At 39.1% G+C, this 16,914-nt stretch overlaps 1 protein-coding gene across 13 annotated transcripts in view; it reads right to left on the bottom strand.

Moving 5' to 3' along the window:
* sh3gl2a (SH3 domain containing GRB2 like 2a, endophilin A1) overlaps positions 1 to 16,379 on the bottom strand; it is a 37,855-nt gene extending 21,476 nt beyond the window's left edge. For all 13 annotated transcript variants that reach the window (XM_031276866.2, XM_031276868.2, XM_031276870.2 and 10 more), the window contains exon 1: positions 16,116 to 16,379. In XM_031276866.2, coding sequence (XP_031132726.1) covers positions 16,116 to 16,160 — 45 coding nt within the window. In that variant the 5' untranslated portion in view covers positions 16,161 to 16,379. The remainder of the gene's footprint in view (positions 1 to 16,115) is intronic.
* Between the last annotated feature and the right edge of the window lie 535 nt (positions 16,380 to 16,914).

Raw genomic sequence — 16,914 nt, 5'->3', positions numbered from 1 at the left:
CACTCTGCAATTTCCATTTCAAAACGCAAAATGTGTCTCTCCGAATAATAAATGACAGAGCTTTAAGACCTGTAGAGCGCTCGACTTTTTCCAGCCCATAATAAGCACTGAATAAGGGAAACATATTTATACAGCAAGGTTATATATGATTTTAATGTTTACCCATCAGTGTCATGAGCTAAACCTGCATGCATGTAATGATGGGGATGTCTACTATAATGAACACTGAAAATCAGTATTGATTATAGTTATTAAAGCTCAGACTGCTGCCTGCACAGTGTGTGTGTATCTATAATCCCCAGATGTGTCATGAACACATCATTTATCCTTAAGATTATAGTAGGGTTACACTTTACTTGAAGTATCTACATAAGAGTGACATGACACTGTCATGAACGCGTCATAAACATTATAAACAAGTCAAACATTTATGACGTAACACATCTTTTAGTAAGTGTCATTCGGTTTTTGTCATGACAACTTATGGTTAGGGTTAGAGTTAGGGTTCATATATCATGACTGTGTCATGACAGTGTCATGTGTTCATGACAGTGTCATGTCACTCTTATGTAGATACCTTCAAGTAAAGTGTTACTGATTATAGTCCAGCTGCCCGTCAAGCTTTAGTTCTGTACTGTCCGTTCATTGGTCATAAAGAACTAATATTAAACCAGCTTTAAATAGTCCCATTTTTATCAAGTTTATTTCAATGTGCTCCTTATATTGTCTTGTCAATTTGTAATAAAATCTAATCAGATCAATACTATTTCTAGAAATGAGTTATTGCTATTAGAGAGCAGGTGAATTGCCTTTATGTAAAGTACAATTTCTTCATTATAAGTGACCCAGTGGGATTCACTAGCCATTTAAGGCTTTTATACACAGGGAATCCAGAAAAGAAGATATAATGATATTACACAGCAGAAATTTTAAAAATCTGCTGCTTCCTCGACTTGTTTTGGGAAGTCATGGGGTTAGTTTTCTATCATTTCAGTCTCTGGGGGAACAGTGAGGGAGGCTCAGTAAAGATGCTGCCATGTGTCTCCTAGCAGGAAGACCCTCGCTGCTTTGTCCTCCTCATCAGCTGTTTGACCTTTAACACAAACTGTCTCTTACACACAGAACCGAGGCGGCAAGGCTCGATACATGCCGATATTTAAAACTGAGCAGACTCATCACTCAACACAACCAGGTAGCTGCACTCTATCAGTCAATGTCAAAAACAAAAACTCCCACAGAGCACATGACCGGTAATCGAAAACAAAGCCCAATGAAAACATGTGAAACTCACTGAAATCCACACTGAGTGATGGAATTATAATCCTTATTAGCTCCCTTTTATCTTTAATCAAAGAAGCACAACTACTGTTAGTCATTTGACAAAATAATAATGCAAAAAAAAAAGGTACAAAATGTTTGTTCTTTTGTATAATTTACCATTATATTCAAGTGCTAGGCCATGTGTAGGTAAAGTAAACATCAAGGGCTCATAATGTATAATGTAAACATAATAATATGTATATGAATAATAAAAGAAACAGTGAACACATTAGAAAAGAGAGGTGATAGGTACAAGAGATCTGGAGCAACAGCAAGAGAAGAAATATGATAAAGACAATAAAGTATGTCAGAGTGTTTAAATGCTGTGACAACATGCCTGCAGAGAAACCTTGTTTGCACCATAAAGGAAACCAACATGTTGTCACAATCCAGCAGGAGTGTACAGACTGTCCCTGTGGTCTGTAAGAGCGCAAGGGACACCAACACTCATCTAAGGTCCCTGAACTCAACACATCTTTTCACAGCTTTCAATACAACACCAGACTGGAGTTGAACAAATGCTGCCTGGCATGATGGAAGATTCATTATCATTGTTGATGAAGACAAATGTCTTTCACTTCTAACTTCCAGCTAAACTATCAGGCAGTGACAGCAGAATAATGGATCCTGCAAGAAACAAGCAGCCGTGCTCGTGAAAATCAATAAAGCAGCTAAAAAAAAACTCCAAACACTACCACAGACTTTCAATCACACTGCACCAATCCCTCAGAAAATAAACAACAATATTAATACATCCAGAGGCCGGCATGACCCATTAAAAGAGGAGAATTGAATTGAAAAGTCCATAAAGAAGGTCACCTCAGGAGGGGACACAAAGCAAAAAATAATGATACCCAGAATACTGATGGTTACTGCTGAACCTTTATATTCATACAAAGAGAGATGTTTACTGCGAAGTATGTGTACAATATTATTAGCCAATTTAATTGATTAGTCAACTGACAGAAATCTGAAGCTATTCTTCTTTCTTTCTTTTTCCATGATAGTAAACTGAATAACTTTAGGTTGTGGAGTCTTGGTCCGACAAAATAAGCAATTTAAAGACATCATTGGAAAATTATTATGGGCATATATATTTTTTTTTACGTGTTATAAACGAAACCATTAAATGTAGAAATAATCAGCAGGTTAATCCATATTATCAATAATTGTTAGTTGCAGCCCCTAAAAAAAGTCAGCAGGGAAAACACCCTGAAGTGGTGGAGGTTAAGTACAGTTCAATGAAGATTTGTAAATTAAAAAATAAAGGTCAGATAATGTTTCAATAAATCATCTGTGAGGGATCAATACACAACTCACCTTGTGACCTTGTATTATACTAATGCGTGTACATTAGTGTATTAAAGTTGTTCTCAGAATGTTGGCAGAGAGGTGCTTCTGTTATTTAGCCTGCCCTCACTGATATAACTGGGGTGGACAAAATAATAGAAACACCTGTCAGTAAAACACATTACAATTCAACAGCACCACAAAGTATAGCCTCCAAAAATACAATACAGTTCAGCATCTCTCTAAAGAAACTGAACATTAAAACCTTCATGAAGGTAGGATTAATGGAGGACTGTTGCATTAGACTGCACTAGTTTTAGCTACAGTAGGTGTACCTGATAAAGTGGAAACTGATTGCAGCTGCTCAGCAGTGCTTCAGAAAATGTAATTTTATAAAAAATAAATAAAAATAATAAATAAAGTGTCTGTCTGTGTTTGTGCCCACGATAACAAAGGAGGTTGAGGTTGATAATAATTTATGGATTCAAGCCCAGATACTCTTAAGTGTTTTTACTAGGGCTGTCAAAATAACGCGTTCATTTCGATTAATTAATCTGAGTAAAAATAACGTGTTAAAAAAAATAATGCAGATTAATCTATTCCATATTGACGTTTGACCCGGAGCCGTTCTAGCCACCATTCGACTGTAAAATGAAGGAGGGAGACGAGAATGCGCTGCCTGGATCATTAACTGGAACATTTACTTGTAAAAATCTTCTTCCTGCCAACCCTGGCTACCGAAATCTGGTGCCACTGATATGTCTGCGCTTCTCTCTGATGCTCTGAAGACGATACAGGCAACACAAACACCGCTGCATGTGACGCTAGTTAACACTATACTCGACAGCAGCTAACGTTAGCCTACCGCTAACTAGTAGCTGGATTAAACACGGTTACAATGCTGACAGCTAACGCTGAACGGTGTAAAGTTTGACTGTATTTTACTGTAGAGGATTCAACACCGGTATGGAACAATCTGCAGCTGCCATCGGAGAAACAACACAGACGTTTGTGACACAGTGCGTTCAATGAAACTGGTAAACTACAGCCTCGTGGTGCATTTGAAGTTATTGTAAATGTCCTTTTCCCATCTGGTGGTTGTTTTTGTCGTTCAACAGCAATTTACTAGTGTTATTGTTATTGTTATACATTATTATTAAATCATTTAATTTTGGCCCTATGGCCTTAGCAATAAACAAGCCGTTCTTTAATGTCACCGACTGTTGTTTAGTACCCTTTTTTTTTTCTTTTCTTTTTTTACTTTCTTAAAAAGTATCGGTTCAGGCACCGTTAATTATGTATGCGATTAATTTCGATTAATTAATCACAGTATGTAATTAATTAGATTACATTTTTTAATTGATTGACAGCCCTAGTTTTTACATACAATCTCATGAAACAATGGTTGGTCTTATCTCAGTGGTGAGACACAAACATATGCTTCAGGAGATTTTTAAGGGAATATGCCAACAAGAGGAAGAAAAAACCCTTGTGATGGTATTGTCTGATGTGTAGTGCATTTCCTCAGGGTTAAAGGTCATCGTCCGGTCAGAGCTCCTGAACCAAGTCACACAATCCAATCACGTTTTCAGTCAAGATTTGAGACAGAAATGTAACATTTTGCATTGGTATAATGAATAAAAAAATAACATGAAACAAGACAAGAAGAAAAAGAAGTCATCAGCCACTCTAGCCCCTCAGTGAGGCTGTAATGATCATTGTAAAGAAAACCAAATAGTTAGAGAGAGAAAGGTTGACAGTGTAAACAGTGTTTATTTATGTACACTATTTACTTCTCCTATGAAGATTTTTTTTTATTTATCATTTATTATCTGTTTATATACCAGCCTCCATGTATGGGTGCTCACAGGATGGGGTGCAGTTCTTGACAAAGACATGAATAATATACTGCATCTTGTTATATATCTATATCAATTCCATTTATATTAAGACTCCTTTTCTCCCAGGATTGCCACACTTCCTTACCTTTATCTGAGTCGCTGCAGAATTTACACAATTATCTACTCAAACTAATTTATCTACACTGCAAACACCTGCTCAGATGGCTGATAACATACACACCTACTGTACATGCAAGTATACTGCAGACCGTTTATTATTAATTAAAAAGATATTCTTCATTTGCAGTTACTGTAATTCAAGATGTCTAATCCACAGCGTGTGTGGGCGGTGTTTTGTCACAACGGCAGAAAAATAACTTTGCTTACCCAAAAGCCTGTGTCACTTTGTACAAGTCTAGAAGATGATGACGAGGCTTGTTTACACAAAGCACCAGCGTGATTCAATTACTCATAACTCAACTGCATGGTAAACAATAACATTAGAGCAATTACACATAATAGTAAGAGTTTAGATCATTTATTACTGTATCATATATAATTGAAGACTTGAAGCCGATATGCTGTATCTGCCTCTTCACACTGACCATCCTTAAACATTTGAGTGTTTTTCAGCATAAAGCAAAATAATGATATATTAGCAATGCTCTAATAAAATACAGCGAGGAGTAGTCGTGGATCTCTGACCCCGCCATCCGGTACATGCACCACGTTTCACAGATTACAGCTGCAGTGCTCTGATTCGGACTCACACACAGCTCCAATATGTGATGCAGAGTCACTGTGCTCTGATTAATCCGAGTATAATCCCTGACAAGCCATTCAGTCTCAGCTCTGCAGTTGGTAAGAGGACGCTGTGTGTATGCATAGGGTGAGTCCACGGCTAGATCAACTAAAATGGCTTTTTAATTTTCACTAGGGGAAGCATACAAGCACAAAAAGATACATACTGCCCCCCCCAAAACCTGCTGGACACTCGCTTTAGCAGACATGTAAATACAATAAAGCATATTCTGTTCTCTCCCACCCCTCATTACTGTCCTCTCATGAGCCAAATTAGGCATTAGGACTGAGCGCATGATACTGCAGCTGCCTGAAAGCAAAGCCTCCTCTCCTCTTTTGTTCCCTCTGTTCCTCTTCTCATGGCTTCCTCCTCTCATCTCTTCATGCTCTCTCCTACACTTCATCCTCTCTTTCAATCATCTTTCATCCCGCTTTCTTCCTTTCTGCGCCAAACTTTTCCTACCCAATTGTCCTCTCTACTTCATTTCCAGCAATACATACGTCTGCTACAATATAAAGTTCATATTATGCTGTGTCATTGCATTTTGCTCCTTCGTGTTTTTAGCATGTCATAGCTCACAGGTGTGCTGGTCTCTGGACTGAAGAATCTTAACAACAATTGGATAGATTGCTGTGAAATTTTGGACATTCATGATTCCCAGAGGATGAATCCTTCTTACAGCCGGTTGTTTTTTAGTGAAATGTCTTGATTACTGCCATGAAATGAATTCTTATCTATTGTCTTTATGAACTATGGTGATCCTCTGACTGTCCAAATTTTATTTTGCCCAATAAGTTAGTTATCGACCAAAGTACAACCTCAACCGTACTTTGTCCTTACTGCTACTTTGCATTGATTACAGAATTGACAACCAGTCCCATGCATATTAAAAATAGTTAATGTCTTAATGCTCAGAAACAAGACTAAGAGTCTACAGCTACGCAAGCAACTCTGTGAGGTTGTTCTGAGCGGTGACAATGGCAATGCTAACATGCTAAATGTTCACAATGTTCACCATCTTTGTTTAGCATGTTAGCATGATAACATTAGGCAATTAGCACTAAACACAAAGTACAGTTAAGGCTGATGGGAATGTCATTAGTTTTGCAGGTATTAGATCAGGGGTCACCAACCTTTTTGAAACTGAGAGCTACTTCATGGTTACTGAGTCATACGAAGGGCTACCAGTTTTATACGCTCTTCTGAAATAACTAATTTGCTCAGTTTGCCTTTAGTTATATATGATTATTAATGATTATTTATCTATATATATATATATATATATCTATGTGAAGACACTGATCACGTTAATGATTTTTCATTATCAATAATTATCAACAATGACTTAACAAGGTGGGAAACAGGTAATATCAATATTCAATTTTCATTTTTAGAACAGGCCTGAGGGCTACTCATGTGGTCCTTGGGGGCTACCTGGTGCCCGCGGGCACCGTGTTGGTGACCCCTGTATTAGATCATTTTGACCTGATGATGTCGTTGACAAATTTCAACCTCATAGTTGGCAGGAGAGGAACGGTCGGGGATCATCAAAGTCAGTAGGATTCATCATCAGGGGATCATGAATGTTTGTTCAAACTTTCATTGCAATCCATCAAATAGTAAATAAGATAATTCAGTCTGGACCAAAGTGATGGACCAACCGACACTGCCATCCATAGATCCATGTATGGCTAAAATATCTCTAGCATTACATTACATTTAATATAATAAAATCTAAAAAAATAAATGATGATCTTTTGGCTACATCAATATACAGTCACAAACATATCATAATCTATCTCTACTGATATAGGTTGCCCAAGACCTTTATTCCGACACCACCCTCTGGCCAATTATTACTCATTACTGCTGTCAAAAACAAAATTTGGACCTCAACCTTTCTCTCTCTAACTATTTGGTTTTCTTTACAATGATCATTACAGCCTCACTGAGGGGCTAGAGTGGCTGATGACTTCTTTTTCTTCTTGTCTTGTTTCATGTTATTTTTTATTCATTATACCAATGCAAAATATTACATTTCTGTCTCAAATCTTGACTGAAAACGTGATTGGATTGTGTGACTTGGTTCAGGAGCTCTGACCGGACGATGACCTTTAACCCTGAGGAAATGCACTACACATCAGACAATACCATCACAAGGTCTCTGGGGATGTAAAAACATTGATATCTACAAATTATATTGCTGTGCACTTCATTACACGTCAGCAGTTATAAAAGCCAATAACCAAAATGGGTTTTGAGGAGAGTGTACGTCAAGCTTCTGTGTTATAGATTTGGGTAATAATGATGTGACCTGAATGTCCCTGAAGTAGAAGTTTTTGTGTGCGTTTGCGTGTGTGCGTGTTTGTGTGCGTGCGTAAAGGTGGTTTAATTTAGTCTTATCAATGTTTCAGCTGTTGCCACGGATACAAGCAAAAGCATTTACCCTCTGCAAGAATGCTGACACATTAACTGTGGAATAATCATATAACGAAAAACCTGGTGGTATTATTTTGTTGTGTAATATTACTGAACTTTCAGCAAGTCATATTAATGGTCAATATCTTCAAAATAATATTTTAGGGGGAACTATGCAGAACACATAAGTACCTACGCTCAATTTCCCCATTTATTAAGTTAGATAAGACAAACCTTCACCCAGCACTTAATAACAGGTCTTGAGAATTCCCCTTTTCCAGCACCAAGCCATCAACAGTAACTCCTGCAGTGGTTGATGCCCGGAATATATAACATGCCAGTCCTGAATAAAACATTAACCGTGGCCTGAATACTGATGCTGGGAGAGAGGATGAGAAATAAGGGAGTGGAAAAGAGGAGATAGAAACCATAGACAGTGATGAACAATAGCTCACTTTCTATAGACAAACCAAAAACCTCAAGCAACCGTCTGAATGACTGAATCTGCAGAACACAGTTTCCTTCACTCAGCACATCTTTCTTCTTGGCAGATTTGAAACTGGCTAAACACTGTTTATTCACAATTCGTCAACATGAGGACATTTAACGAGTTTACCTCGCCAGTAGTCTTATTCAAAATATGCCGATAGCATTTAACCACAGGACGAGCAAAGATTAGGACTAGTACAGACCGTGTCAGTCTGTCATTGACCTCTGGAACAAAGCTGATGTCACAACGCTGTGAACTCCACAGTCAACCTTCTGCCTACTACATGTACAGTCTTGTCAACAATTTATTCAAAGTTTCTGCCAAAGTCCACCCTGTTCTATTTAATACTTTTAATAATCTATGGGATTCATTGAGATATACAGCATGTCAAGACTTGCTGTATTGATTCTGGCCACACCTCATTATAACGTAGCAGCTCTGGAGATGGCGAGTCATGTTTATCATATGATTAAGAGTAAACAGAAGTTGAAGCAAAAGTGAGAAGTAAAAAAAAAAAAAAAGCACTGTAAGGGAAGTAAATAAATGAAGATAAAAGTAGGGCTGGGACGATTCGTCGACATCATCGATTACGTAAATGTGTCCGTCGCGTTTCTTTAACTGTCTATGAGCTGTCTATGTCACTCACGTGTAAATCAAAACATAGCAGGGTTTCCCCATAGACTGTATATAAGAATGGACCAACAGATCCCGTTGCTCTGGACGGAGACCAGTGAAGGCTGGTAGAAGCACTTTTCCGGTGAGCGCTGAGCATTACTGCGCAGCCTCCAACTGAGAGAGACGACGTAAATGTGCCGTGAGCAACGTGTCTGAAAGTTGTAAGTCTTCTGGTAGCTGTGCCAAGATAAATCTCAATCACTCTCAATCTTGCAGAGACGGAGAGCGTAGGTATATGTAAGGAGATAACATGGACACAGGCTAATTATTGATCACTAAAATGATAGTTAACATTAACGAAACTGCCTGCGCGCTTCACCTGTACTATACGGTAATTCCTCTACTATGCGACAGTAAGTCGCGTGGTTATGACACAATCGTTAGTCTATTTTTACAAAAACGTCTGCTACGGAGCCATAACGTGAGGTACAAGGTAATGGTTTTAATTAATGGTAAATTAAGTAATGGTAATTTAAACTCTTCAGATGTAAAGTTATTCTCTGTCAAAGTGGCGTCAAAATGAATGGCAGTCAATGGGATGCTAACGGGAGGTGATCGCTTTGTTTTGTGTAAATTGTTAATAATTGAGGAATGGGAAAATAATCGCTAATTGAAAAATTAATCGTTAGATCAATCGTTTAAAAAATAATCATTTGGGACAGCCCTAGATAAAAGTAGGGGTGGTAGCACATTTTACTTTCATGCAAGAGATTAAAGTTTGCATTTTTTCAAACCTGAAATAGACATTTGCCTTTTTAACAGTAATCAGGATAATTCCCTAACCCTTAACCATTCTGATATTTGATAACTTTAGTTACTTGATAGTTTGCAGCTCTAGATTATTAATACAAAATATAATCAACTAAAAATTTATGATTTTGTATTATTATAAATATAACTACCCGGCAGTATATAAAGAAGTTAGAATTAGCCCCATCTTAAGCTAACATTAGAGTAATACATATGCATTATTGCATCAATAATTCTAATACAACAATATAATATTCTTAAATGAGCCATTCTGCATGAGTGCTTTTGGTACTTTAAGCTGATTTTGTTGCCAATACTTGCACTTATATGTTGCACTTTTACTCAAACATATATACATATGCACGAGTTTTACTTGTAAGAGTATTTCCACACTATCACCACCGATGTAGATATTGTATAGAGCAAAAACATAAAAAACGTTGTCAATGAATGTAATCTGGTGGTCTGCGGGACTGTCCAGTACTGACTTTCTCTTGTGATACTACAAATATAAACTACCGCTATTACTCAGTGAATCCTTTGACCTAGATGACTGAGACATTTATTTGACTTTTCTTTTCTTTTTTCTTTTTTTATCATCAGAGACTAATTTTACATTCAAATTATCATTTTCCAAGCAAGATACCAAACACACTAGAAGCTAAATCTAGAAGCCTACATTTGTCATAGATTGTAGTAAACTGAATATTTTGGAGTGTTTGTTGGACAAAGGTTGTTTGAAGACCTTGAGCTTTGATAGGCAATTTTTTTTTTTTTTTTAGACAAATAGATTCATTGAGAAAATGATGGGCACAGTTGGTGAAAGCAATCGTTAGATGCAGCCCTACCTGGAATTTATGAGTAAAAAACTGGCATAGTAGCAATATCAACTGATAAAATTCAGTTTCTCCTAAAGCCTACAAGAAAGTAAATCCCTGCAGATTGAGTGTTCTGCACACTTCCGCCTGTTTGACTTGGCTGTGTCCTTCCTCCTGCTCTAGCCTTTAGTATCTCTTGGCTCTCTTGGAATTTTACCTTTATCTCTCTGCCACTCCCTACCTTTTCACGAAGGCCGCTCTCTATCTACTTCTCTTTCCCCTTTCTTGTCTTCTCTTATCGCTCTTTCCTTACTGCACTCTCTTCGCCCCTCCCACCTCTTCTGTTATCTCCCAGCTGGATCTATTTTACGTTGCACTGCAGTAGGCCTGGATGAGGATCCAGGCTGGATGAGTCACCCACTCACAATCTGCTGCCCTAAAGCCCTGCAGGAGTCAGTCACATCCAGGGACCCCACTCTTGTCCATGGGCATGCATGGATGTACATATGCACACTCACATGCATGCTTGCACATTGCATACCCATTTCTGAGGAAAGACAAGCCGGAAATACCTTCTACGTCTATGCACTTACATACATGACGAATAAACCTCAAATGGACCACGAAATAACTTAATTATTTGTCTCTAAGCTACAAACTAAAGCAAGATGGTTTCGAATTGCAAAATCATAATGCTACACACAATACAACGAGGATAAGACGTGTAGTACTCATATTAGTATTCAGCACACACACTGGGAAACCTCTAGTAGAACCAGGCCTGAATACAAAATAAAGGATTATGGCTCTGCTACCCACTGTAAGAAATTTACACCATCCAAATGTGATAGCTGTTTCTTAACACCTACACATACTCAGACAGATAATGTAGCTACTGTATCTTGACAAATTATTTTGTTTACATACAGAACATTGGTGATAGAACATTTCATGCTGCTCCTACAGCCGTTCCTCAAAGGTGTCTTGGCTGAGTTCCAGCTTTTCTCAGTCTGAACAGATCACTTCCAAATTATAATAGGTGGCATTGTTACCTGGAGTTGTGAGGCGTCTTTCAAATCTGGACATATTCTACTGCTTTCATTAAAAAGTTATTTGTAATTTGTGCTGGCAGTAATTTTCCATGTGTATATTTTTTGTATTTTTAACACAGAGTATCTCCATTTGGAAAGAAATGTACACAGCGTTCACACAAATCTGGTGTTACTGACGATATACTGAATCAGTGATACTACCATCCTAAATTCATCAAAGTGATTAGATTTAATATTATTATATGTTATATTATATGTAATGGACTGTATGCAGCATATATGGTGCTGATCGACGCCCAAGAATATAGCTGAAATACGGTAACTAGAAGTATATTTAGCACACAATACTGTTTGGACCTGCTTAAGAGCAATGGCTTCCTCAGTATTGGAGTTGCAGCTAGGACTCAAAGAAGTACTATAGGTAAAGGTATCAGAATAAAATTTAGACGGACAAAAGGTCAATCATATATTAACCATTTTTTAAATTCAACTAACTCTCAAATTCACAAACTGTACATACAAAAATAAGTGCCTCAATGGATTTAAACATGACATGCATGCAGAAGCTTCCAAACCTGTGAGGAAACTTGTGAGCCTCTTTCTGACATTGACAACAAGCAAAGCAACCATTTTATCTGGAAAAGCTACAAGACCCGCCCCCAAAATACTCTTCTTTTTGTTCTCCCCCTCTCACTCTGGCACACTTTCTCAGGCTTTCTTTCCGTCCTCGTCATCTCCTCTCTCTCCTTTCTACAGTTTCTATTTAATGAACATATTTTTGTCTTCCTGCTGGCAGCACACACTCACTCCACTGAGCTATGCTCTCTGCAGCCTTAAGATAAATATAAAAAATGGTATTTAAACTGGGGGTTGACTTAACACCAAGCAGAACTGTAGGTGATGCACCATGCACCATTAGTTGAGGATATAACAGCCCCAAATAAAAAGCCTCACCACAACACACACACACACACACACACACACACACACACACACACACACCTCCATGGAAACAGAGAAATCATGAAGTAGCATCTGCTACAGGCTATATAATGACATGTTATTGTTGTTCGATAAAGTACATATTGTCTCAAGGCAGTCAAACATATTACAGCGCATGGAGAAGTATATACTGTTAGCATGGTTAAGGCAATTTGAAGTGGACCTGCTGGGTTTTACCCTTCATGCCCCGTGCTTCCTTTCTTTATAAAATGGCCACCGTTATTAATGCACCACTATGAGCCAGGATGTCCTTGGGTAAGAGAGATATGTGTGATTGTGTAAAATAAATGACTCAGTGATGTATGTGAGAAGGTGAAGCGGAGGTTGTATGAGCATGTGTGTGTTAATCTCACAAAACTCCTGTGACTCCATGGCTTTCTACCTTTTATGGTCTGTTTGTCTCTGTGGAGTGCATTAAGTTTATAATGAAGAAATGTTGTAAGACGCACAAGAATGAGGATTTTCCATCTCTCACAGAGCAGATGCTGTACACTTAACGTCAGACAAAGCTGCACAGCTAATTAGCAATTAGTGACACATTGGGCTATAAGGTCAATGCAGCATTTTATGATGTGCAATCTGCTTCAATCTACATATTGTTGGACATTATCGCAGCTCCATGTGTTTATGGAAATGTTTTATATTGAGACTTTATGTCATCACAGATATTAGGCCCAAGATGTCCTGTACTCTGCCGTCCATATGGCTCTGCTTTCCCTACCTTGAGACAATTTCATTTGATCCACTTTGATTTAGCTGTTTATAGCAAGGTAGCTTTTCATGTAATATCTGTGGTTGAACCATATAATGTGGCACAGCAATTAGCACTGCTTTAAGCCAATATTGGATTTTAATATGATTTTGCATCAATTTGATAAAGAAATTATCTTAGTGACTAACTTTAATTTGTGGTGTATTCCATTTGCTGGATTAGCTGAAATTAAATTACTGCCTGGTTATTTCCTCCAATAACCATTACATTTAATATAATCCATATTACCCACACCTAACTGTCCTGAGTGATGACACTGAGAAAAGAGACAACTGTACATCTTGTGTATAGTTAATGCCATTAAAGGAATATTTTGTCTTTATGCTAAAATAAGCTAACTGGCTACCATACAGACATAACATTGGCATCAATATTCTCATCTAATTCTCGGCAAGAAAGTGAATACGCTATTTCCCGAAAATTTGAATCATTCCTTTAATGCTGATATACATTCTGACAAATTCCTGTCTAATTCTTTTAAATCCCTGGTCCCATCCCTTAATCTCTGTGACCCCCCATATTGATGTGTTGGGGTGGGGGTACTGCCATGGTCTGGTTGGAGGATGTGTGTGTAAATAGCCAGATTGCTGGGTTGCTGCCTTAGTGAGTCTGGGCCTGGATTACAGGACTGTGGCACTGGAACAGAGGGGTTGATAGGAGCCTTCTGCCAATAGGAGTCTGGGGAGGGTGACAGTGTGTGTTGGGGGTTGGGGGTGTGTGTAATGCTGAGGAACAGACAGAAGGAGACCACAGAGACAGCTAACTCTGGGCTTTGAGCTGACTGAATCGCGTTGGGAGTAAAACTGTAATGAAGACGGTCAAAATCTACAAATTCAAATGTATTCACTGCATATTTACACACTCAACCATGCCTCTTTATGCATGCACACTGAAAGCTACATAACTGTATGCATATTTACAGATATAAATGCTCTTATGCACCCTCGCCTCACACACAGAAGCATTTGAGGCTGTAGAGGAACATCTGCAGGGAGCGAGAGGGCTCTACTAATGGGTGACAATAGACTCATCACACAGAATTAACACAATCTGTGCAGCCATCTAATGCCCTGTGTTGGCTGCTGTCTACTTCCAATCTGATCAAATGAGCTTCTGATTAAAATTGAGATGTTAACAGCAGAACACAACCTTCTGCTAATTTTTCTTCTTTTTATTTCCTTTTATTTGATTCATTTATTTATATTTGATGTGTAAGTGCTGCACTTCAAGAATAACAACATTCCTGTGTCTGGCTTAAATCATCTACACAAGCCTCTCAATTGTCAGTGTGACATGAACAATAACATATATAGCTAATGGCAGCATAAATAACTAAACATACAATACTAGACTCCGTTGTATCGCCACATGGATCCCAGCTGTTAAATGTGTAAATTAACTCCTGTCCTCACAAACTGCTGTGTGTTAGTCTCAGTAATTCAGGTCCAACATGTAATTAATAGCGTTTACTATCTACAGACACCGACCTTCAAGAGATACACAACTATCAGTGTCACAAATAAGAAATTATACCCTCCCATCTATCTCAGTGACGATTAGGAATAATGTAAACTGGGAGCTGTAGCTAAGGCCATTTGGAGACTGGGTGAACTGGATAACATGGAGGGAGAGAGCAGCATGTGTGTGTGTGTGTGTGACTCAGCCAGGCTCCGGGTGTCCTGCTGTGTGACGCCTCAAACTGACTGTCAGTGTTACTGTGACTCACCCCGAGAAACAGGACAACCTCCCTCAGATGCTGAGCTCCCAGCCAACACCAGAAATAAAAGTAATTCTAAGCTCTAGAGTTAGTGGAAGGCTGCAGGGACAGATCTGTCCATACCTTTGACCATCAAGATCCTATTGGTGACCTATGGCCAGGCTGCTATGAGGGGGTGGCGGGGCCAAAGGGTACAGATGACCCCGGGCCAAGGGCGACACATGCAAAGGTCTATAGTGATGGTGTGGGTTGGATGAGGGGCCTACAATTTAGAACATGTTGTCCCCCTGTCCATAATTTCTGATGGCGGGCCTGCCTATGACCAGCACTCTGATGGCCTTCAAACTTACTGAGAGTCTGAGCTCTAAATAAAATAACTAAGATACTAAAATGGAAGGGATGGGTTAAGGAAGCCTCTGAGTAACCTTGACCTGAGTATCTTCTTATGCATTAGTCCGATCTAAAAACAACAAATGTTTCAGCATTAGAAAGGGGAGACATGATTTAATTCAGCACTGGTATCCTGCAATAGAAGATCAGCACGTTTAGAGGGCGCCGAGGACATGGCGTGCCGCTGCTGGTACAGTAGGACAGATTTCTCCAAGGCGCACTTAACGATTGCGTAACATCGTGCTCCTCCTCGGAGTTCCCACTGTGTTTGGCTGAAAGAAACTGATTTAAACCGTCCTTCATTAAGGGCAACAACTTGCGCAAATGTGAGCGGCTGCCCATGAGCTACAGCTCTGCTGCTTTTCTGTGCGGAATGTCATCTGAAGGGTACCGAGAGGAACTGACGTCCCCGACATCATCATCATCACACTGTCGTGCCACCTGCCTCCCAGAAACAGGACTGAATCATTATCGTGGGTCTTCCTGTTAACCACAGCAGAATACAGCGGATGCTGCAGTGCAAAACACGAGTAACAAATTATTCTATTGGTGCAATGCTGCACCATCTTTTCAGTGGAGTACATTTCAGCACCAGGACAGCAATGAGTAAGTGATTTAGAGGGAATAGATGGAGCACAGCTGCTATATGTATAAGTGCAGCCCGAGGTGTTAATAAAGACCGATCTCTGGCTACTACCCAAACGCCACTGCACTGTTCTCCAACAATGTGACAGTACAACATGAAGATCTGGTGTTCAGAACGTCGCGTTCTTCTTACCTGAGTGGCTTTGTGGAATTGCTTCTTCAGCCCCGCTACAGACATGGTTGCTACACGGTGGTTCTAGCTGTGAATATAAACTTGATGCTGCAAGTGCGCGAGGGAGGAAATCACGATCCTATAATTGTTTCTGGTGGTGATGATCTTGCAACCGTGGCTAACCCCCTGTCTACGCTGGTCTTCAGCAGAGGGATCTCCTGTGAAAATGAGGACAGACTAAAGCCCTGATGATCAGGCTATTGGATGTCAGAGCCACATGTCTATAAAACGGCGCTGACGTCGGAGTCAGCTCCTCTTAAAGCGGCCGCCGCCTCACCACGACTGGATACTCTAAAGGCTGAAGTATTTCTGATCTAAGCTCATTTAATAGATCAAACTGGGGGACGGCGACATATACATATATATGTAGGCTTAGTTTAGTCCAGTGGTGGAACGTAAAAAAGATTAAGTACATTTACTCAAGTACTGTAAGCCTACTTACGTAGAAATTCGAGGTATTTGTAGGCTACGTTACTTGATTATTTCCATTTGTAACATCTCAGAGGCAAATATTGTACTTTTTACTCCACTACATGCATCTGACAGCTTTAGTTACTTTTCATATTACAACTTTACATACCCTTCCTCTCCAGTGAAAACAACGTATCTCTAAATTTGTTGATTTTGAACATAAACTGAAGGATTCAGTTTTCCTTTATGGGCTGAGAAAAATAAGCGAAATAACTTTAAAACCCCTCTTCGATTAGCTGGAAAATCCATCGTCACAAAGCCGAAAATAGGGCTGTTTTTCTCGTGAAAA

This window comes from Sander lucioperca, chromosome 4 (assembly GCF_008315115.2).
Source record: "Sander lucioperca isolate FBNREF2018 chromosome 4, SLUC_FBN_1.2, whole genome shotgun sequence".
NCBI classification, from domain to species: Eukaryota; Metazoa; Chordata; class Actinopteri; order Perciformes; family Percidae; genus Sander; species Sander lucioperca.
Note: the sequence above shows the minus strand (reverse complement) of the source record. Positions and strands in the feature narration are given on the sequence as shown.